Source organism: Pelmatolapia mariae, linkage group LG18 (assembly GCF_036321145.2).
Source record: "Pelmatolapia mariae isolate MD_Pm_ZW linkage group LG18, Pm_UMD_F_2, whole genome shotgun sequence".
Taxonomy (NCBI): Eukaryota; Metazoa; Chordata; class Actinopteri; order Cichliformes; family Cichlidae; genus Pelmatolapia; species Pelmatolapia mariae.
Window position 1 is genome coordinate 37,034,272 of NC_086243.1, and position 22,836 is coordinate 37,057,107.

The 22,836-nt window shown below is 41.0% G+C and overlaps 2 protein-coding genes across 2 annotated transcripts in view; one reads left to right on the forward strand and one right to left on the reverse strand.

Annotated features, from left to right (window-relative positions):
• Positions 1 to 14,228, forward strand: part of LOC134616237 (trichohyalin-like) — a 62,340-nt gene extending 48,112 nt beyond the window's left edge. Inside the window, exons 4-5 of the mRNA XM_063460955.1 lie at positions 6,298 to 6,372; positions 6,631 to 14,228. Coding sequence (XP_063317025.1) covers positions 6,298 to 6,372; positions 6,631 to 6,662 — 107 coding nt within the window. The 3' untranslated portion in view covers positions 6,663 to 14,228. The remainder of the gene's footprint in view (positions 1 to 6,297; positions 6,373 to 6,630) is intronic.
• A 91-nt stretch (positions 14,229 to 14,319) lies between these two features.
• On the reverse strand, positions 14,320 to 21,601 carry LOC134616373 (zinc finger and SCAN domain-containing protein 2-like). The gene is made up of 3 exons (XM_063461230.1): positions 21,336 to 21,601; positions 20,246 to 20,527; positions 14,320 to 17,387 (listed from the first exon to the last, which is right to left on the reverse strand). Exons 1-3 carry the CDS (start codon positions 21,505 to 21,507, stop codon positions 16,183 to 16,185), a joined length of 1,659 nt encoding a protein of 552 aa, XP_063317300.1. The 5' UTR covers positions 21,508 to 21,601; the 3' UTR covers positions 14,320 to 16,182.
• Between the last annotated feature and the right edge of the window lie 1,235 nt (positions 21,602 to 22,836).

The following is a 22,836-nucleotide window of genomic DNA, read 5'->3' on the forward strand; positions in this document are numbered from 1 at the left end:
GTAGAAACCCTGAAGACCTACCGCTATTGACGTAGCCTGACATATTTTCGTACCTTATCTGTGGAGTCAGCGCGTACAAGTCGTCATTCAAACAAAGGTAAGTCAGCTCGAGTACTGCGAGTGAAATGCGTTTGATTTCCCTGCAAACATTCAGATTAGTGCAGCATAAATTCATTCATGAGGGGAAATTACAGTGAGAACATGTGGAGGCTGTTAGAGGGATAACATAGCGAGTTCAGTGCATTGATGAGACATTGTCCTGAAGGATTTAGTTATTCTCTATGGTTAAAGAAATTGCAATGATTTATTCATATTTATTATAAATAATTCTAATTATACATCTTGCTTCCATGTTTGTATCCTGTGTCACTAAAAATACATTTTATTTTAATTTTATACATTGATTAATGACCTGCAGAATCTTATCATATTAAGTGATTCATAATTGTCACTTTATGCTTTCTCCATCTCTAAAGTGATTCCTTGCATTACATACTTTAGGTTCATTTTCTGCAGGCAGGTTTCTGACAGAGAACAGGCAGATTTGGAATATAACAGGTGGCGTTCTATAGATGGATGCATAAAGAAATGAAAAATCACATGTATGTGCTAACTTTCTAAACACTTTGTTACATTTATGATAAAGTAGATAAAACACATTTGTGTCGGCCTTGGCTCATAGTTCTTGTCTTTAAATTAACTTTGTGTGTTTCAGGTGCTGCACTCTCAAAGACTGAATGAACCAGCATTGCAGCCATGGGTCACTGTGAGCACCACAGGGAAGGTTGAAGCGCCCACTGCACCTGTATGGCCGGAGTCGCAGAGACCTGCAGCCATGTCGCTGCTCTTCTGTTTAAAGTAGAAGCAACAGTGTGGATCCGTGGCACAAGGACTGTTACAGATGAACCTGCATGCTGGGTTTTGCTGGGTAATGTGACCAAGATACAGTCAGAGGTTGGCCATAAGATGGACTTCTCCTCTTCAACTGCCCAAAAAAAGGCTCTCGATCAAAACATAAACAGACCATCTGTAGTGACAGGTAAAAGAAGCCGTCCTCAAAAAAGAAAAATCCCACCTGCTACTGTGGAGGAGTTGTCACTGCTATAATGCCAAAATGTTTTATCTAGGGGTCTAGATTTATGCCTGTAGTGCATTGCCATGTAAATAATTTGCATTTACTGAATATGTACTGACTGAGTACCACTGTTCAAAAGTTGAATAAAGAAACAAACTAATTTTTGCCTCTTTTTTTATTTTTTTATTAAAACCACTTTGTAGAACATCACATCAGTTACAGTGTAGAATCCATGTCTTTATAGTTTATAAAAGACAAAATGTTTACATAAAATCATGACAGCGTTTACATGATATCACCCACTACTTTATTTACTGTATCTTTTGAAAAAAAAATACCACTATTTATACTGCACAAGACTTCAGAATATTTAACAGGAGCAAGTTTCATTTTTCCCTGGTTTTACTAAGACACTGTTCACCAAACGCAGCAAACCTTCACCATCTTATCCAGAAGGGTCACCTCTTCACCCTCACATGGAAGAAGTAATCTGATTGGCATGGTGGTTTGTTTGAAGCAGGTCCCTTGTGTCGCGCTGGAACCCAGTCACGATGTGTTTCATCCATTTCATACGCTGGTTTGCCTGCAATAATGCCAAATAATTAGAAACTCTATAAATAGAAGGTAGTTCTGCAACATCACTCAGTGGGATGTTTGTTCTGATTTGCTATGAGCTCAGAGTGCATCGCAAATAAAACTAATAGGCTATAAAGAGTGATATGAACATATTTAGAACTTACCGGAATGAAACTGTCTGGAGCACCAACAGATATTTGGAGATGGAAGAGAGCTGGATATCAGCTCGTCTCACAGCTGCTATGCAGGCTAGACGCCTTCGTTTGGTAACATCGATACACGAGCTGCCTCATGTTGCTTCCAGGTTGGGAAAGAATGAAAAGATAAACCATTTTCAAGCTTATTCTCTTGCCGGTCGTGCGATCGAACATTGCAGCCGACCACACAGCAAATACGAACCATGGCTGTGCCTTCGCTCCTTTTTCGCTTGCGCTTTGTTTAGACCCCCAAAATGGCGGATCGGTCCAAAATCCTTTTCACGCCCACCCCCATGACATCACGCTCCAACGAGAAGCGATTAACACCTCACGACCAGCTCCCAATCATGTCACCGCAGCTTCTCACACTGCTCACGCGCAAACACGTAAACGTCGGTGAAAAAGACGGAGCAGCACGACTGTGCAGCGCGTGATCTGGACACAAGTGATGGAGGCACAACTTGTAGAACTTTGGAAAGCTCATCCGAGCCTTTTCGATGTGGCCTCACAAAATTATCACGACCACAACAACCGTGAAATAGTTGGATTTAAATTGCTGCTCAATCACAGCTGCCTGATCAATGTTTTTCATTAGCAATTTAGCAAAGTTGATGGTGGTGGTGTGCGTGTCTGTGTGAGTGAAAGACACAGAGGGAGAGAAAGTGACAGATTTTCTGTTATAACCTTCATTTTATGGAGGCACAGTGTGAGCACTCAGGTCGCATCAGAGCATCGGGCGGTATAGTGTGAGACCCTGCATCGTGACCTATGAACTTATAACCCCTGCGAGTGCAGTTTGAGCAGAGCTGAATAACGCGACTGAAAAAATCGCACAGTGTCTGCCCAGCTTTAAGCTCTCCTCTGTCTGCAGCAAACTCACAGGCAGCAGCTTCTCTCCCCTCGCTCACATGCATAAGTGCGGTGCTCAGTCGCCCAGTGCCAGAGCTCGGATCATACCAAAATTAGGGGGAATTTACGACTGTGCGCTATGTGCTTCGAATATTGTGTGTAGTTTTTGTTTTATACAGTTGTCAGTCAGGCATCTAACTATGAAACAAATTACACTCCAAAAGACCCCGGGCTTCTTAAGCCCAGTAAGCCACCCCCCGCTCCGCCAATGAGTACAACGCTAGGCCAAAGAAGCTCCGCAACTCAGCAGTGTTGCGAGGGATGGGCCAGTCCTTTACAGCTATCCACCTTTGTGGGGTCAGTGGAAACCCCCTGCTGCACTGACAACATGACCAAGGAAAGTTACCAGTTACTATCCTTTTTCCGCACCAGTGTGGCCAGGGCTTCCCAGAGGCTGTTCGAGGGTTCGATGATGCCCGCCTCTGCCATCTCCCTGATCTTCTGCTCTGCTGCAACATGTTTAGCAAAGGGAGGGCGGAGGCGGATGGGGGTCTTCCCTCTTCTTCGGTCGGGCTCCATTCACCGCTTCCAGGCGGGCGATGAGCTCCTCTATTTTCCTCAGGAATGGCCATCAGAGTTACATGGCAAAAACAAATGCAAATACACAGTTTTACATCTTAACTGGCAACATCTGCTCCCAAAGCATGATGAGAGACAACTGCTCCCAACAGGCCACAATATTTTTGGCCACCAGATGTCACCAGAGATGACTGTGTTGAAAAGCTTCGAGTAATGAACCGTTTCTCAACACAAGCTTCCTGCTTGACCTGCAGATCTTTACTGTACATTATAAATACTACAAGTAATTATGACAGTTCAAAAACCATGCATGTAGTTATTTTTAACCATCAGAATATAAAATAAAAAAATCCGGTTTACTAGTTTTTACAGATCAAGCTTAACTGGTCTTTTGATCTTATGTTCTGACCTTGTCAGGGATCCTGGGTCGTTGGCCCAGCGATTTCAGTTTGTTCGTGTTCAGATTATTTTCTACATGCTCGTGTTTCACTGTGCCAACCTTCTGTCTCTGTGCATTATGTTCTAGTTGCACTACATGTGTCATTAGTCAGATTATGTTCAGCTGTGTGCTGACCAGTCTCCAATCGTCATCATCAGTCAGAGTATTTAAGTCTTCAGTTTCCTTCCGAGGCAGCCGCCGGTCTGAGTGTCAGGTGAACTGACTTCCAGGTAAGAAGTTATGACCTGCAGTCTATCTGGGTCAGATATAAACCAAGTTTAGGTGGAGTTTATTTTCATTGTGTTGACTTTTTCGTACTGGGTACTAGCTAGCATGACGGAGTTTCTATACAGCTGGGTGGGTGCTATGATGTTACTGATGTTGAACTTTATTTTATTCATAAGGTTAGTTAGTAGAGTTGCCAACCGTCCCCTAAAAAACGGAATCGTCTGGTATTCAGAGAAAATATTACGCGTTTCGTATTGAGCTGAAAAGGAACACAGTTTGTCCCGGACTTCAGCTACAATGGAAAAAGACACAAAGCTGGAGTTATTCTGTCGTTACGCTGTCAGCTGCCTCTTCTTCTCTCATTCTCTCCCCCTCCCTCTCCTGTTTCTACTTCAATCATGAAACTGATCAATGATCAGCTGATCGGCTTTTCTCTCTTGTTTGTTTATCGCCCACTTTGCGCCAGAAAGAGGAAACCAGCGGATGTCGCTCTAAAGAACAGCAGCACGTTTAAGCTTGATCAGCTGTTGTTAGAATTTATTTAATATTAATTTCTAGTATCAGCTGATGTTTGCTGGAGCCACAGCTGTAAAAGCTGCTGGTCATGATGTCAGTTTGGATATGTGGTGAGAGGGAAACATGAAGATGAAACCAGGAGATGTCCTTACTGAATCATCAGAGCTGAACAGGTGATGGAGAAACAGGTTTACCTTTTAGGTGACATGAATGAGTTGAAGTTATGAACTGTTTCTGAGAGACAAATAACACCAGCATCCTTTTCTGACAGCTGGTAACTGTGCAGGGGCGGGTCTAGCAAAGTGTTGCCAGGGGGGCAGGTAGGGCATTAACAGGGAGAGGGGGGCACAAAGAAATACTTTTCTTTCTTATTCTCATTTAAAATATCCAGCTTTAAAAATAATTATCTGAATCTTACAACAAACGATTGATAGATTGATACATATATACCATCAGAACAGTGTACATCACTGTCACAACAGTGTTTGTTTTCATTCAAAGGCTTTATGGTTTTTCCTATAATGGTGGGCCGGTCTCTAGTCAAAATGCCCCGGCAGAATTTTTGTCCCAGTCCAGCCCTGTATGCAGCTCATCTGCAGTCTGGTGTTACCTACACCTTCCTATTCAGAAGGCAGAATTTCTGAGTTCTGAGTACAATCAAAGCACCACGACTGCAGTTTTTGTGTTGGATGTAAAAAGCGCACATGACGCTGTGACGTAGGCTAGAATCATGGCGGCGGTCAACGACAGTCCAGGCGTGGGATTTCTCTCGTGGAAATGTGCACATTATTTTTTTCTTTCTATTGGTAAGTGGCACAGTGCACATGTGGCAAGTAAACAAGCTAGAAGACTGGCAGTCTGGCTGGGTATCCAGTTATGGAAGCAACACATTAACAAGAGAATTCTGAGTAAAACCAAAGTTACTTTCCTGAGTAACTAGTTACTTTGAAAGTAACGAGTAACTTGAAGTAACTGAGTTACTTTTGATAGAAGTAACTAGTAATGTAACTAAGTTACTAATTTAAAGTAACTTACCCAACACTGGCCATAGGTCACAGAAGGGTAACACATTTTAAAGATGAAGGACGGCAAGGGCGCTTCTGCAGCACTGGTAAGTATTACTTTATGGTTTAGTGAAACAAAAACGAAATCATTTTTGGTCATTACACCGTGTAGTTTTTCCAATTTCTAAAAGCTTAAAAAGGGCTCTCAACATCACTCCTAGTGTTGCACACGTCCAAATATTCTCCTGTGTGGGCAGTTCAGTCTGCTTACAATCAGCACCGAGGAGAATAATGTGTTTGGATAGAAGTTTAATCCTGATGGGATGTGGTGTTGGTCATATTTGAAACTGAAATGCTCTGACTTGACCTCAGCACTGGTCCAGGGTCACCCCTGAGTTTGTGTTTAAGTAATACTAAAGTATTAATGGTATCTCTGACCATTGGTATAACACAACTTAATCCTTTCAACAGCTACTGAAAGTTAAGAGACCAAGCTCATATGAGCCTTTTGGGATATATGACAACTTAAAAACGGTGACATTAAGAAGTACTCTGTCATACAGTACCAGACTGACCAAAAATGCTTCTGTAGTAACTGTAGTGCAGTGTCTGTCTGGTGTCAGCAAACTAAAGTCTGTTCATATTTTGTTTGATGGACGTCAGATGTGTTTAGGGACTGTTTACTTCAACTTATTCGGCATCAGGTTATTTATTTTGAAGCATGCTACACTCGAACTGTCATCCGTGTTGTCATGGGAACATTCACCTACGTGATAGTGTATGATACATCCTTAGGAAAATCTTTGAAAACTGTCTGATTGTCTTGCTGAACAGGCGACTGTAAATCAAGAGGACCTTGGTCTATCTCCCTCCAGCATGGAGAACCTGGGACGTTCCTGGGACTCTTTGGTGGGTTTATTTGTTCCCATTATTAAAGTATAAAATAGTTGGAATTTTTTTAAATATAAAGCAAGGTGACACAGGTTAGAACACATTTAAAAATAATTTTTAATGCAGTTTGTCAACTGTATTTACAATTTATTCAAAATAAAAAGATTTTCATGACATTGTTATTTGCTGTTATTTATTTCTACACAGTTTAGTTCATTCTTCCTTCAGTGCATTTCATAAGACAGCAGTAATTCAGTTATTGTTTTCTTCTTTCAGGTGGTTTTAGCAACGACAGACGGAACAATTGACGGGAAAAGTGTGGACTTTATACCAGTTTTTAAATTGTGTTGATAGGCCACGTAAAACCAGAGTTATGATAAAAATATCTGCAATGTTTGGTTTTCTTCCTGAATACTATCATTGTTTATATTTACTGCGGGAAGAAACGGTAAAAACTGTGTTTTATAAGGAAAACGCTCGAAAGCGCTCTCCACCTGTGAGCAAAAACAAAACCAAACCCCCCCCCCCCCAGCCTTTCCTATTGGTGGAAAAATGTAGCATGTCGACCAATCAAAAAATGATATGGCAACATGGCATTTAGTAGTTTAGGAAGGGGGAAGTTTTAGGAGTGACGGCGGTGTTTTGAGATGTGAGAGATTTGCGACGTTTAGCGCAAATCTTGTGTAGTTAGTGTGTAGTTAGTGTGTAGTGTAGTCAGTAGTTTTGTTGTGTGTGTCAGAACAATGAGGCGACTGCTGAATGTTACAGGTGTTACAGCAGTGATACATCTCCTGTTGTCAGGCCTGCAGGTATCAGGCTGTTGTTCTCCTTTATCTCATAGTGGACAGAAATTATTTTTGGAGTCGCACAAATAATTTGTGTGGCATCAGATTTGATGCAGAACAGCTGATTGTTCTGTAAATAGTTTGAAATGTTTATTTAAAAACGCCTTGGCTGCATTTTTAGGTAAACAGCTGCAAAAAACTTTGTTTGCAAAACTCAGTAACTTTTTTGAAGAAGTAACTATATAATTAATTGCCCAACATTGGTCATTATATCCTGTATTTTGCAGACAGAGTTACAGGACTCTCTCCCAGACCACAGACTCATACTCATAATACAAGTCAGAGCTTTATTTTTATTTTTTTATTTTTTTTTAAAAAGAAAAGAAAGTTGTGTTTTCAAAATTGGAGTTCAAGTTATTTTTCCTTCCAATAGTGTTAACATACTACACAGGTCATGAACAAGATTTGTTTAAATTTTCATTGTAAGTGGGCTAAAGCAGTTAATTAAAAGTAGTCTAACATAAATGTAAATGCTGTAATTTGATTATTTTAATAAACATGTAACTTGGATGGATTAGATGCTGGCGTGATCACAATTTTCCAGTGTAGTAATGACGCTATACAAATAAACCTGTTATACATCGCTTTGTTAAATCTAAGATGAAATTTTGTTCTGTATCTCAACAAAAAGATTTGGGATAAGGATAATGTTAATGATAATGTTAGTAAGGTGATAAAACTGAATAATAGCTTTGCATCAAACTAAACATTTGAATGCATGAAGCTCTTCACTAGCTCTTCTGCCTCATCCATTCCAATATGGATAGGAGAGGGTTTACCATTGTTGTTGACCGCTCAGCTGGTGAACGGAGGAGGGCGGAGCTCTATGTTTCCAAAGATCTAATGAAGGTGGACCTCTAACTTCCTAGCATCTGGACATATAGCAGAAAACAGTCCGACAAAGAATGGAAGAGTGGTCCCTCTCAATAACCTACAGCTATCAGAAGATGAACTTCTGATAGGATCCCAAAGATCTGGGTTAGTTTTTCATGTAAAAATAATGCTGACAATAAGATTCCAGTTCATTTTTCATGCTAAAAACCTTTCATATTTACATGGATAACACTAGTTGGTTGTCACGATCAGTCATTAGTTTGATTTATTCAACTCTAAGCACCTTCCAATGCGCTGTTATGGTTTCACTATGATCCTTTGACAATTCTTTTGCTTTCCCCATGACATAGAAACCAAAAACATCAGTGTAGCAGTGGATGAAAGGTGCAAGGGTCTGTCAGGAGTCCAGAGAGTCATTCACATTTTATACATACACAGTAATTACAAGCAAACGCATCACAGGTGAAGATGGTTACTTTTAATAGCCAGTCTATTAAAGTCAACCCCCCTTACCTTTCCCAGCAGGTAAGGGGGGTTGACGGCCCGATCCTATATGTGACACCTACATACGGTCACAATTGTAATTGGTTTTAAATATTTAGTGATGTAAAAGGCATTGTGGTATTGCACTTTTCAGTTAAAGTTATGAGGTTGAAATGTCATGGCATCGCCACAAGGGGGAAGTAGCTGTGAGTGCGCTAGGCCGTTGCTCCTGTCTCTACTTTTCTGTATAAAACAGGTTAGTAGTTGGAATTAGCTAACTGCAATGCACATATAATCCAAGAAACCTTTTTCTGTCTTAGTTAAAGACCACAAATGTTGTGAGAAAGTGTGTTTTCATTTCATTTTGTTGATATATGTAAATAGTCTGATGGATACTGTTTTGTGGGCAATTGCAGGATATGGTTGTTTATTGTTTGAAAATGTAATATATTGTTGAATCTGTTAAGATATAAAGAATTTACAATGGTAATAATAAGCAGGTTAATCGCAGTGTTAACATTACTGCACAGAAATATTGTTGAAGCTGGACAGCAGCAAAGTGTAATTACAGGTTCACTGTAAATAAGGAGACTGATATTCAAAGTTATTTTGTAGATTTATGCTTGTGAGAAAAACAAAGTATCAAATGTGTTTAACATGTAAACTGGATTGAATGTGATGTGGTTTTTTTGTTATGGGAGAAATGTGTGTTGAAGTGAACAGAAAAGGATGGTGTGAAATTCTGTGTAATAAACAGGAAGAGCCTGCAGACCAAACACAACTCATGTCTCCTGTCTCTACTTTTCTGTATAAAACAGACCCCATAGAAGGCCTGTAACATACACATCAGCCGGAAGCTGACAGAGCATGAGAGGAGGTAGAGCATGGTGGAGGAGTGCCTGGCTATCCGGTGGGCAATCGACTCCCCTCGTTATTACCTTCTGCACACCGCATGAAGGATGCCAACGCCCGGATCACCTGGTGGTATCTGGCTTTGCAGCCCTTTAAGTTCAAGGTAGTGTATAGATCAGGGGCACAGGTGTGGCTGATTTCATTTCCCCCTCGCGCAGGGCTTAGTAGGTTCGGCCAGATGGCCTCTGGGCCTCAGTCGGACAGTGAGGGAGAGGGGGGGGGGTGGCAGTGTCGTACCTGCTCAGCTGCAGGGGAGGGGTGGTGCAGTGAGCTCAAGGGGCAGTGCCAGGGAGCTTGGAGGGACAGGTGGACATGATCAAGCTAATGAAGTTTCTCCCTTTTTATTATTGAGTTTGGAGACCAGAGATGGGAGAGTGCCAGACAGCTGGAAAGCTGGTGGAGGTATGTGCCGAACCAGGAAAACAGTGTATCGGGTCACGGTCCTTTCTACAGTTACCTTTCAGAGCCAATCTAACCCTTTTGTGTCAAGTTCTGTGCACGTTATCAGGCCCACTCACCAGGGTATGTAAACTTTTGATCGGGATCATTTGGGTAATTTGTGTAGTGATTGTGATTTAAAAAGAGTAAACACTGTTGTTTGACAATAAATGTCTTCAGCCAACCACTGACCATGAGTGAAAGAAAAGCTTGTCTGAAAAATGGTTAAGAAATCATGAATTCTGCCAGGATATGCACAGCTGTACAGTGTTTTAATCATCTTTGGAACAGACTCCAGTTTCAGTTCACCTTTATGTGTTATACATACCGTATTTTTTGGATTATAAGGCACTTTAAGCGAAACAAAACAGATAAGTCAAACTTTACTCAGCTCCTCCTTCTTGCTTCCTCCACTTCTGTACCATTGATTCATTAATGTTGAATTCTCTGCAGCTGCTCTATTCCCATGTTGTTGCAGTATATTAATGACTAACCTGGTATTGTGGATGAATCATCTCAGTTGTTCTCCTGACTGAAGTTTGGTCCGTTTACAGCATCCTGCCATGCGATTGCATTTGTCTCTAACCATCAGGAACCTTCACGTTAACTTTAATCGAGTGGAAAAAAGTTAGTGTTCATCCTCCAGCTTCACTGTGTTTATGCTAACATAGCTGTGTCGCTAGCGATCACGTAGCACATCATTATATACCAGCTAGCCCAACTTCAGTAACCCTACAAACGTCACTGCTGTTTAGTTTTCTGTCTTCATTTATGTTGGAAGTGATAGCAGAGCTGTACGTTTGAATTTGTTTCAGAAATCTCTCAGTCAGAACATGCTATATCATGCTTAGGTGGAAGCTAGCGAGCTAACTTCCTGCTAACTCCATTAAATTTTAATAAATTCTGTTTTCATGGATGCCTGGATGTTAAACTTATTGTTGGGGTTTGTTTTTTTGGTTTTTTTTGCAGCAATGTTTATTGAGTTTTTAGAACACATAAAATACAGGTCAAATAAATCGTATACAGAAATAGAATATTCATCAGGAAAAAAAATAAAATAAAACAAAGAACAAACAAAAAACCCAGAAAAAAACCCCCAGATGGACTATACAAAGTGTCATTCCCTCACGGTTATATCTCTTCTATCATGTTATGTCTCTCCAAATTATGTGACTCCAGGTTCCCTGGATTCCACCAACACTTGTGAAAGGTCCGCTCCTTCCAGGTATAATATAAAAGGTTTCCAGACAATTTCAAACAGCTCCTTCTTCCCTTTCAAAATATAGGTTATCTTTTCCACAGCCAGAGATGAGGACATGTCCCGTAACCAATGCCCCAGTTTTGGTCTATCAATTTTTCTCCAGTACAATGCAATTAGATGTTTAGCATGTAAGAGGCACATATTTATGAGGGTCCTGATCTCTTTTTGAATTGTAGGAGTTGGTGGATAAAGTCCCAATAAAAATAATTTGGGGTCTGGATTTAGAGTTATACTTACCATACTATTTATTGCTAAAGTTACCGCCCTCCAGAACTTCTGTATCTCCTCACATTCCCGTAAGGAGAGGAAAAGAGTTCCCTTTTCTATACCACATTTCACACATGTATCCGGGATATTATTATTAAATGAATGTAACTTAACAGGGGTTAGATAAGTTGGCATGGACCAGTTAACCTGTAAAAGCTGCAATCTTGTGTTAACAGTTGGAGTATGAGCTTTTAAGCACACTGATTTCCATTCTTCTAAAGATATATCTGTTCCTATATCGTTCTTCCACGCGTTCAGCCAGCCAGCAGAGGATTCAGTAGAATTGAAATAAACATATCGTACAAATATGAGATCTGCCGCTTGGTGTAAGGATATTCAGAAACTGCTTTTTCTATTAGTGATAGGTCAGGTAGGGTCAAATTGTTATTTTGTGAGGTTGCCACAAAGCTCCTTACTTGTAAATATCTAAAAAAAAATTTAACTTACATAAAACACTTTAACTCTCAGCTGTTCGAATGACATCATTACACCATCACAAAAAAGGTCTTCAATCTTATTCAGCCCAGACCTAGTCCAAGTTCGAAACCCTGTATCGATCATACCAGGTTTAAAATGTTCGTTTCCCTGAATCGGACTAAAATTCCCTACTCCCAAAACATCATGTGCTATGTGCCATATATTGATCATGTTCAAAATAATAGGATTGCTATGCTTCTTTTAAGAGGTTTAAATGGCGCCGAGTACAAATATGCACTCAAGGGCAGTTCTGAATTAAGTAAGAACGATTCCATGCAAACCCATGCCGGAGGTGGATCAGATGAGAAATAGTACATCATCGTGCACAACTGTGCAGCCTAATAGTACCACTGAAAGTTAGGAGCATTAAGAGTTAACCGAAGCCGATGGCGACGATTTTGCCAAATAAAATTGGTAATAATTTTCTTTAATTTAAGAAAGAGACCTACAGGTACTGGTAGAGGGATATTCTGAAATAAGTAGGAGTTTAGGGAGTACGCTCATCTTCACAATATTAATCCGCCCAATAGTCGATATGGATTTGCCCACCTATCTATCGATTCAGTAATAGATTGAACAGTAGGGTCGTAGTTAACCTCGGCTATCTTGTTAAAATCTTATACGAATTCCCAAGTAAGTCAGACATTCTGATGGTTTGAATGTCTGAGGCGAGCTGAGACGATTAGTTCGCGCCGTTTCATTCAGCAACATTAAAGAGGATTTAGAGTCATTTACTTTGTATCCAGAGAAGCGTCCAAAGGAGCTAGTTATGTTTAATAAAATTGGAATTGATCTATCTAGTTGTTTCAAAAAGAGCACAACATCGTCCGCATAAAGTGCTATCCGGTTGTCTTGGTTGCCCAATTCAATACCAGTAATATCTACGTGCTTCCTAACAGACATGGCCAATGGTTCTATGGCCATCGTGAAGAGAAGTGGGGATAGAGGGCACCCTTGACGGCCAGAGAGACAATATTATTAGTGAGAATTTCAGCAGTGGGCTGGGAGTAAAGACGTTTTACTTGTTTACAAAACTTATTACCACATTCAAATCAAGCCAGTACATCAAATAAGTAAGGCCATTCAACTCTGTCAAAGGCCTTTTCAGCATCTAGCGACAGAACTGCAGTATCACACGCATCTTGGTTTTTGTAGAGGACATTTATTAATCTCCTCACATTGTGAGACCCTTGTCTTCCTTTAACAAAACCATTCTGGTCTGTATTAATCACTAGTGGGAGACATTTCTCCAATCGCTGGGCCAATATCTTGCTAAGAAATTTCATGTTCATGTCATTTTCAGAGGATTCAGAATACATATCTAGCAACGGTTTTAAGAGCTTGATCGTAAAAGGCCTGTTTAACGTAAAGCTTTCTGATGCTTTCTCTGCAGTAATTTCTTTGTATTGAGCCCTACAGAGGAGTAATTCTTGTTCAGAGCATATAGACTTATCAACAAAAACTTGGCCTTCCAGAAGTTTAATTTTGGTCACAAGTTCTTTAATTTTTTGACTAATATGCTTTGATTTAGTGGCAGTAAAACTTACTATCTGTCCACATATAAAAGCTTTAAAGGCTTCCCACCTAACAGAAGAACTTGTTTCTGAGGTGTCAAAGTATACATCAATCTGGGTATAAATAAAGTCTACAAAAGCAGAATTTTGCAGCTATTTTACAGCGAAACGCCATCGTGGTCTATCCGAAACAAACTCAGAATCAAAGTAAATTAACAACAGAGGTCTGAGATTAAAATACTGTCATAAAAACAATCTTTAAAATTGGATAAGAGATGCTGAAATGAGAAAAGTCAATTCTAGAATAGCACTTATGTGTAGCTGAATAGCAGAAGTATACAGTCTTATTTGCATTTAGCTCTCTCCAGATTTTGAGAAGATTTAGCTCAGCCATGAAGTGATTAATGCTCTTCCTCGCATTAGGATGTGTAGGGCCAGTAGAATGGGAGGACCAATCCTTAACAGGGTCCAAAGCTACATTAAAATCCCCTCCAATAACATTTTCTCCCTCCAATGTAGCGAGTAATAGAAACAGGTCCTCAAAAGATTTGGGGTTGTCCTCATTAGGACCATATACGCAGAATAAGTTGAGCTTAGACTTTAAGCGAGTGCCTTGTACTATTAAATATCTGCTACGTATCTGATAATATTAGTCATCTCAAAAGGGATGTTTGCCTGCATCCTCCTCAGTCTAGTCAATACCCGTTTCACCTTACTCACTTTATTTAAACCCCTACAGTTCCAGGATGTTATCTTAGTATTCATAGATGGGGACATAATTGTAGATAGTAAATCGACTGCAGTAGATTAAGCTGAAAATATGAAGATGGCCATTCTTGGAAAGGTGAAAATTTTTAAAAAAAGGAAAGAAGAAAGAGGAAGAAAAAGAACCCCCCCCCCCCCCCCCCCAAATTATCCTTACCCCTGTATAACCCACAGCTAGAACATTAACCCTTAAACAGTTAAACCTTGAACCTCTACCAACATTTAAAGAAATTTCCCCTCCCCTTCTCTTAATACTCCAACTTATGTCAACAGCAACTACTCACTAACTTAGCTTTGCTGCTAAGCCTAACCCGACTATTGTTGAGAAATAAGCCTGTTTAACAAATATATCTCAAAGTTATGAAACACAAACCAGCTACATGATGTATTAAGCAAACAGTACTCACGACCTACAGAACTGTCATCGTGTTAAGCTATCAGCCTGTTTCTGTTGTAGTCTACGTTCTGTGGTCCAAGCTCTCGATGAAACGTTGTGCCTAGGCGGGGATCTGAACGTGATTGTGCGACCTTCGTGCGTGACCCTCAAGCGTGCTGGATACAATATCCCATAACGAATTCCTTTGGCTCGCAGCTTCTGTTTGATCTCTTTATAGTTCTTTTGTTGTTTATGAAGCTCTGCCGAAATATCTGGGAAAAACATCACCTGCTGGTTTTTGTAGAAGACCTTCCCTTTCTGTCGAGATTCTGGATTAACACTTTGTCTCTGAAGTTTAAAAACTTCATAATGACAGGCCGAGGTGCCTCAGGATTATTTGAGGGAAGACTGTGACATCTTTCAACATCCAGTGGGCTCCTTAGCGTGCTTCGGGGAGCCAGCTCTCCATGAAAGCACATGCATCTCTTCGTTCTGCTCCTTCAGGTAGGTGGATCAATCTCAAGTTGGATCTGCGACTACTGTTCTCTAGGCCATTGACCTTTGAGCGGAGCGTCTCTGCCTCCTTTTCCAGCTTTTTAACTGCGATTCTCCACTTGTGTCACTCTCTCAACGCATCCCTGTATGTCTTCTCGCACAGCGGAAAGCACACGGTCCAGTCTGCCGGAAAACTCTGACTTAAGTGTCGATAGCTTTCATAATTTCACCTTTATTTTCAACTGGCGGTGTAGCTGATGTAACATCCTTGTTAGTTTCTTCCTCGTCCTCAACGCCACCATGTAGCACACTAGCCGCAAACTTTGTCATGTCCATTTCCTTGTGAGACATTTACCTTGTTTCTTTGGCATTTTAGTTTGTCTCTTCCTTCTGGTATAACAAGATAAGAGTTTATAAAAGTGTGAAGTAGGAAATTTCAGAATTTAAAAAAAAAAAAAAAATGCAGCAGAGCTCCGAAACATGTGGCTTACTGCTACACCGTCTTAGCCAGAAGTCTAATTTAATTGTTACACCTGGTAAAGAAGCCACACTGATCATTTTATTAAAGATGAAAGAATTTAGACAGTTTTTAACTCTCAGTGATGCTGCAGTGTTCGTTTGACTTTGTGACCTGAAGCGGAGTTTTGGACCCAGATTACTCCGCGAGGCTCCTGACTACGGTAGCCGTAATGATCCGAATATCCATCAAGCGGTGCGGCTTCATGGCTTACCAAAGTCGTACTAAAACATTTGACAGATTTTTGAGCGCCGTGTACCACATAAAATCGGTTTGAGGTCAGTAAGTACAAACAGAATTCATACATAAGGATTATAAAGCGCACTGTCGATTTTTGAGAAAATTAAAGGATTTTAAGTGTGCCTTATACTCCAAGAAATATGGTACATAAGGTTACAAATTTTTAGGATCACCTCTAAAGGCTGAAAAGAAACCCCAAAACAAGTGGATAAAAAAAATACATGAACGCATGAGAAGAAACAACGTGCTCTAAACAGACCATTACAGACTAAAGCAGGCAGAAAGGGCCAGAGGGATTCTGAGTCTCAAATAAAACAGTGACCACAAACAGGAATACAGCATAAAAGACAGATATTTCTGGAAAACAACAACCTGTGAGAGTTCTCATGCAGTCTATCAAATTCCTACTCACACTGAAACGTTTTACGAGCCTCTGGCTTCTCACCTGTGTGAGTTTTCTTGTGATACATCAATATACTTTTTCGACTGAAACTTTTCCCACATGTTTCACACGTAAACAGCTTTTCACCTGTGTGGGTTCTCCTGTGAATATACAAACGACTGCTTGAACTGAAACGTTTCCCACATGTATCACAGGGATATGGCCTCTCACCTGTGTGAGTTCTCATGTGTATATACAAATGACTGCTTCGAGTAAAACTTTTCCCACATGTATCACAGCGATGTGGCCTCTCACCTGTGTGAGTGATAAGGTGGTATTTCCAGGTACTTCTATCAGTGAAGCTTTTGCCACATGTGTCACAAGCAAACAGCTTTTCACCTGTGTGAGTTTTCTTGTGAATATACAAATTACTGTTTTGACTGAAGCTTTTCCCACATGTATCACAGTGATATGGCTTCTCACCTGTGTGGGTTCTCATGTGAATATACAAAGTACTGCTTCGACTGAAACTTTTCCCACACATGTCACAGGGATATGGCCTCTCACCTGTGTGCGTTCTCATGTGATCATACAAATTACTGCTTCGACTGAAACTTTTCCCACATGTATCACAGGGATATGGCCTCTCACCAGTGTGAGTTACAAGGTGACGTTTCCACGTACTTCTAGCTCTGAAACTTTTCCCACATGTATCACAAGAATACGGTTTCACATCAGTGTGGGGTTTCTTTCTTTGGGCCTGATTCTTGATGGATTTTTGGCAAACATCAGACTCTCTACCTGTGGCAGCATTGCAGGGACTCTCTGACACAGCCCAGCTCTCCGCATCATCGTGACTTCTGTCTCGCTTCGGTCTCTTCTTTGGCACTGAGGTCACAGTTTCACTTAACCCTGACTCTTCACACTTGCTGGATTCTTCATCTGTGATTTCACTTTGAGGAGAGTCATCACAGAGGAGCTGCTCCCCGTCTCCTCCTGGTTCACTGTGGTCTCCTTCCTCAGCAGCAGTCACCATAAAGGTATCAGGCTCCTCCTTCAGTCCCAGCTGCTCTCCCTCCTGACTGCTGCACAGTTCCTCCTGTTCCTCTTTAATCTGTGGAGGTTCTGGTTCCTCCTGGTCCACACTGGAGCTCCTCTCCTGGTCACAGAGCTGCTGCCCAGGGAGAACCTCCTCCTCCTCCTCACAGACCTGCTGCTGTGGGACGTCTACAGGGACAGAAGAATGAAGTTACTGATGCAACCGCAGAAACATTAACAGGACTTTACAGCATGACTGCATCACTCATGTCTGTGGACTGACACCTGAGTTCACCTGTTTTGTGGTTTAAAAGCCACAGAGACGCTGTGTTTAGATAAAATGGGTCTCAATTGTTCCCATACTGCTGACACATACGGGATCACTGAGGGTTTTCTCTTTTGCTCTTCTCCAGCTTTGACAAAAGTCCAGCTGGGATAACCACATTTACTCAGGGCCTTCTTGATGTTCTTCTGCCTCCCTGGCCGCTGTGTCAGTGGGGATGGTGTTCGCTCTGTGTTGTAGCGTCCTGATGACACCCAGTTTGTGCTCCAGTGGATGATGAGAGTCAAACCTTAGATACTGATCCGTATGTGTAGGTTTATGGTACACGTCAGCTTTTAGATGTCCCCCATTACTGATGGAAATCTCACAGTCTAAGAAGGCTAACCTGCCACTTTTCATATCCTCCCTGGTGAATTTGATGTGTCGGTCCACCGAGTTAATGTGAGCCGTGAAATGTGGAACGTCCTGAGATTTGATTTTCACCCAGGTGTCACCTTCGGCTGGCACAAACGATTATTCTGATAGATGGCTAGTCACCGGCTATTTTTGCGACTAGTCGACTAATCAGATCCTGCATCCACTGGACGTAAAACGTACAGCTTATTGCACCAGCATGCACCTGCTCTTAACTATCATTAGCATACAGCTTGAAGTGTTTAAGATATGTGCTAGCTAAAAATAAATAGAAGATGATAGTTTATTAAACTTTTAATGACATTTGCAGTTTGTCTTGGTGGGGTTTAATAAACTCAGCTGTCTGCTCCTTGCTATCTAAAATATAACAGGACACTGGAGTAAACTCTCGACCATCTCACACTTCTGTTTAATCAGTTTTCTGATTGGCGTTTATTCAGCTGTGTGAAAAGTAGAGATGGCACGATACCACTTTTATGACCGATACCAATATCATAAATGTGGATATCTGCAGATACCGATATGAATCCGATATAGTGTATTCTTTAATCAATAAAACAGTTTTTTAATATCTTGCTGCATTTTGTATAAGTTCATACTCAAGTTAAAAAAAAAAAAACAATTAAACAAAACAAACTAAAGCATTTCTGTTATACCTGTATGCAAAAAAATACACTGCACCCAAAATATTTCATAGTTCAGTAAAACTAATATCAATCAAACTTAAACCTGCACCATCCTTCCTATTCTGGTATTTTAAAGAGTACTTAGCAAAAATATTAAACAACCTGACTAATAGGGTTGCAAACTCCCAGCAACAAAAAAAAAGAAAAAAAAAAAGAAGGGAATCACTCCTCCCCCTCGTGATGCTTAATCGACATGATCAACTTTAATTTAATGCACATGTTTATTTAAAAAAAAAAAAAATTAAAACGTACAGAAATCAATTTTTCTACAATAATTAAATGGATTCAACATATTTATTCAACAGAATTGCAGACTGCACAGATGCTTCCCAAAGGAAAAAGTACTATAGCTTACTAGGGTATATTAGACTTAATAGTTACTATATACAGTAATGGACTTCTATACATTTTACATCAGATTAAAACTTTGGGTGTAAGATTCAGATAATTATTTATTAAAAGCTAGACATTTTAAATGAGAATAAGAAAGAAAAGTACTTTTTTGTGCCCCCTTTTCCCTGTTCATGCCCTATCGCCCCCCTGGCTAAACTTTGCTAGACCCGCCCCTGCACAGTTACCAGCTGTCAGCTGCGTAGAAAAGGATCCTGGTCTAGAAAGTAATAATAAATAAATTCTAACAACAACTTATCAAGCTTAAACCTTCTGCTGTTTATCCACTGGTTTCCTCTTTCTGGCACAAAGTGGGCGATAAACAAGAGAGACTGAGTCGTGACAGAAAAGCCGATCAGCTGATCATTGATCAGTTTCATGATTGAAGTAGCAGCAGTTGCTCCGTATATCAGTTGTTAAGCTTAACGTGGGAACGCTTTACTAACATTCAGAGATGAACTTACACACTTGCTTTACTTCTCTCTGGGATAACTTTCTTGGAGATGAAACCAGACCGCCGACAGGTCTCGCACGCTCAGCCGCTCTATCACATGATGCACACTGCTCCGACGTGCTAAGGTCATGAGCTGGGTTACGCTATGTCGCAAGTTTCGTGAGGTACTTTTGTGATATTTAATGGATCAGATTACATTTTCTATTTCTCTCCGATATGCGATCCAGTAATTTAGGTCAGTATCGGACCGATCCGATGTTACGTATCGGTTAAACATGATACATAAGTCACTTAGATAACTTAAAAATGTTGTTGTTCGGCTTTTTTCAGTGTTTTATTTGTTCCTGAGTAAATCGGTTTGGCTGAGATTAAAGTTATAATTTTCACTAGAGATGGACCGATCTGACATTACGTATCTGTATCAGCAGATGGCCCCGCCCCTCCCTGAGCGTGGTTCTGCCGGAGGTTTCTTCCTGTTAAAAGGGATTTTTTCCTTCCCACTGTCACCAAAGTGCTTGCTGATAGGGGGTCATATGATTGTTGGGTTTTCTCTGTATCTATTATTGTACGATCTACTGTACAATATAAAGCGCCTTGAGGCGACTGTTGTTGTGATTTGGCGCTATATAAATAAAACTGAATTGAATTGAAGTGTGAGAGGAAAACCCCAATCCTGCCTCGTAGCAGCGTCCTCGGGTGAGTTTAATGTTTGTTTAAACAGAGACACAGTCACCTTCTGTCCTCCAGAAACATCCCTGCAGCCTCAAAGTAAACGTCCCACAGAGCTGTGATCAGGATCCTCCCTCAGAGTGACACTCACCTGTCCTGTGCAGCTGTATTTGGGGTTTCCAGGTGATATCCAGCAGTCTGCGCTGACGCTCCATCTCTTCCTCGTACTGCACAGGATCATGATGAACTTCAGGCTCCTCCTTCAGTCCCAGCTGCTCTCCCTCCTGACTGCTGCACAGTTCCTCCTGTTCCTCTTTAATCTGTGGAGGTTCTGGTTCCTCCTGGTCCACACTGGAGCTCCTCTCCTGGTCACAGAGCTGCTGCTCAGGGAGAACCTCCTCCTCCTCCTCACAGACCTGCTGCTGTGGGACGTCTGGAGGACAGAAGAAAGAAGTCACAACCACAGAAACATTAACAGGACTTTACAGCATGACTGCGCCTCTCATGTGTGTGAGAGTAAAGCCGTCCAATCAGCTGTAAGTCACTGATCTCGGATCTGCATTTATTCAGATAAAGACAAACATCTGGAAGGTAGAGCCACCTCAGCACAGCAGCAGCACCGCACTGCCACTACAGTTCATAAATTCAATATTAGGTTTCATTGTGCCGAGGCTGCACATTAAACTCTGTGTCACTTCTTTCAGTCACGTCCGTGACTCTGAACAACAACATGGTGGACTTTGTGTTTCTCACACGTGTGTAAACGTGACCACAGGAAGCGTGCACATGCTGTGTACGACTTTAGCTTTTATGAACTGTGACAATCATCACAAAGGGCCCGGGCGCCCACTTTGACGTCACTGATGGAGAAATAAAAAAAGACTTATTGTTACGACATTAACACTGAACTCTTTACAGCTCTGCAGAAGAAGAAAGGAAATCAAGGAAAAACCTTTTCAGGCCAGATTACTGAGTTTAGGAGGTGCACCTGAACGCACCATCAAACACACGTTTCACCGCCAAACAAAAAGATTTTCAAACGATTCACAGGATTGAGTGATGGATCCAGGTCAGAGAAAAGCCTCAAATCCAGGCTGATTTCAGCGCCTGCTGTTTGCATGGAGCACAGTGCAGTCCTGTCCTCTGTTTGCTCTTTGTTAGCTCACATCTCCAAAAAGTCCTCACAATCATAAATGTCCCGCAGAGCTGTGATTAGGATCCTCCCTCAGAGGGACACTCACCTGTCCTGTGCAGCTTGATTTGGGGTTTCCAGGTGATATCCAGCAGTCTGCGCTGACGGTCGATCTCTTCCTCGTACTGGACGATCGTTTTTTCAAACTCCAAGAATATTTGTTCAGCAGCAGCAGTTAGTCGCTCGTTGATAAACTCTCTCAGAGACTGAACTGAAGGCATTGTTACTGCCACAGCTCACACACTCAGCTCACACACAGCACAAAACGAGCCCCCAAAAGTTCACACTGGAACAACCAAACTGCCGCCTTTTAAAAATGTTTACTTCCGCTTCGTGTCCCGCTCTGAAGTTCCGGCAGGAGAAGGATGTTCAAATTCTTTGTTCCGCTTGGAATAAACGTCCTCTTTCTTTCTAAAACCTGTTTAAATGTACTAAACAGAGCCATAAATACATAAACAGCGTGTTATAAATAATAAAGGAGAGAAAATGGAAAGAAAAGGCCTCATTCAGGTTTTTATCCATAATGAATCATATCCATTCTACTATTGATCATTCATATACTCAACACCAAAGAGTCTGACGTGAATGAATAATAACACACGGCTTTATAATATTTTATTGTTTGATGTAGGTCTAAAATAAATGAGGAATTACACATACTGTTCATTAAATGTGTTTGTGGCGTGCTCAGAGTCTTCATTGGTGGAAATCATTTGTAAAAAGTTCCAAACATGATGTCTAGATTTGAAAATGCAAACGCACAGCTCTTTGTGCCAAAGTTAATGAGATATGCTGATGATTAAAGCGTGTCCTGTTATGGAAATGTGAAATAAATCCACGGAGACACAAACAGGTTTGAGTTAGCTTCACTCAGGGCACAAAGAGCAGCACAGAGCGTGGCAACAAGCTGACAGTCATGTGTAGAGATGGGCCCAGCACAGTGTCAGAGTGCACTCACAACATCTTCTACTGAAAGTTTGTATGGAGGCAGAGCGCGATGCTGTGGGTTCACTCAGCAGCTCAGGCTGGCACAGAGAAGAGCAGCACCTTCACATTTCCCATCACAGTTTATGCAACACATTCTAAGAGTTTTTGTTTTAATATGTTTTGATGTGTTGACATTACGCAACTCATTTTTAAATGTTCTCTGACATTTGGTATGAAAGGTACCTTCCTGATTGTTAGCTAGGATGTCAGTGTTCATGTCTCTGACTTCATGCACTGTGTGAGGCAGGTCATCCATTTCACTTTACCCAAGTGTTACGCAGAGAGGTGTGGTGCAAAAGAAGAAGAAAAAAAAACAAGAAAGGATCAGTGTATATATAATTACACTTTATTTTGAAGATACGGGAATATTCTCAATAAAAGACAAGGTGACCTCAACAAAGAGCTCTAAGGAAACAAAAGCCAGGATGAACACTGATGAGAGCTCATCCATGTGCTCAACATGACCACAGAAGATGAGCTGCTGCTATGATGCAAAGACAGAATCGAGAGCAACTATAAATGTGCCGTACACAGTATTTGTTAACTGTCGTCCAGCTAAAAGG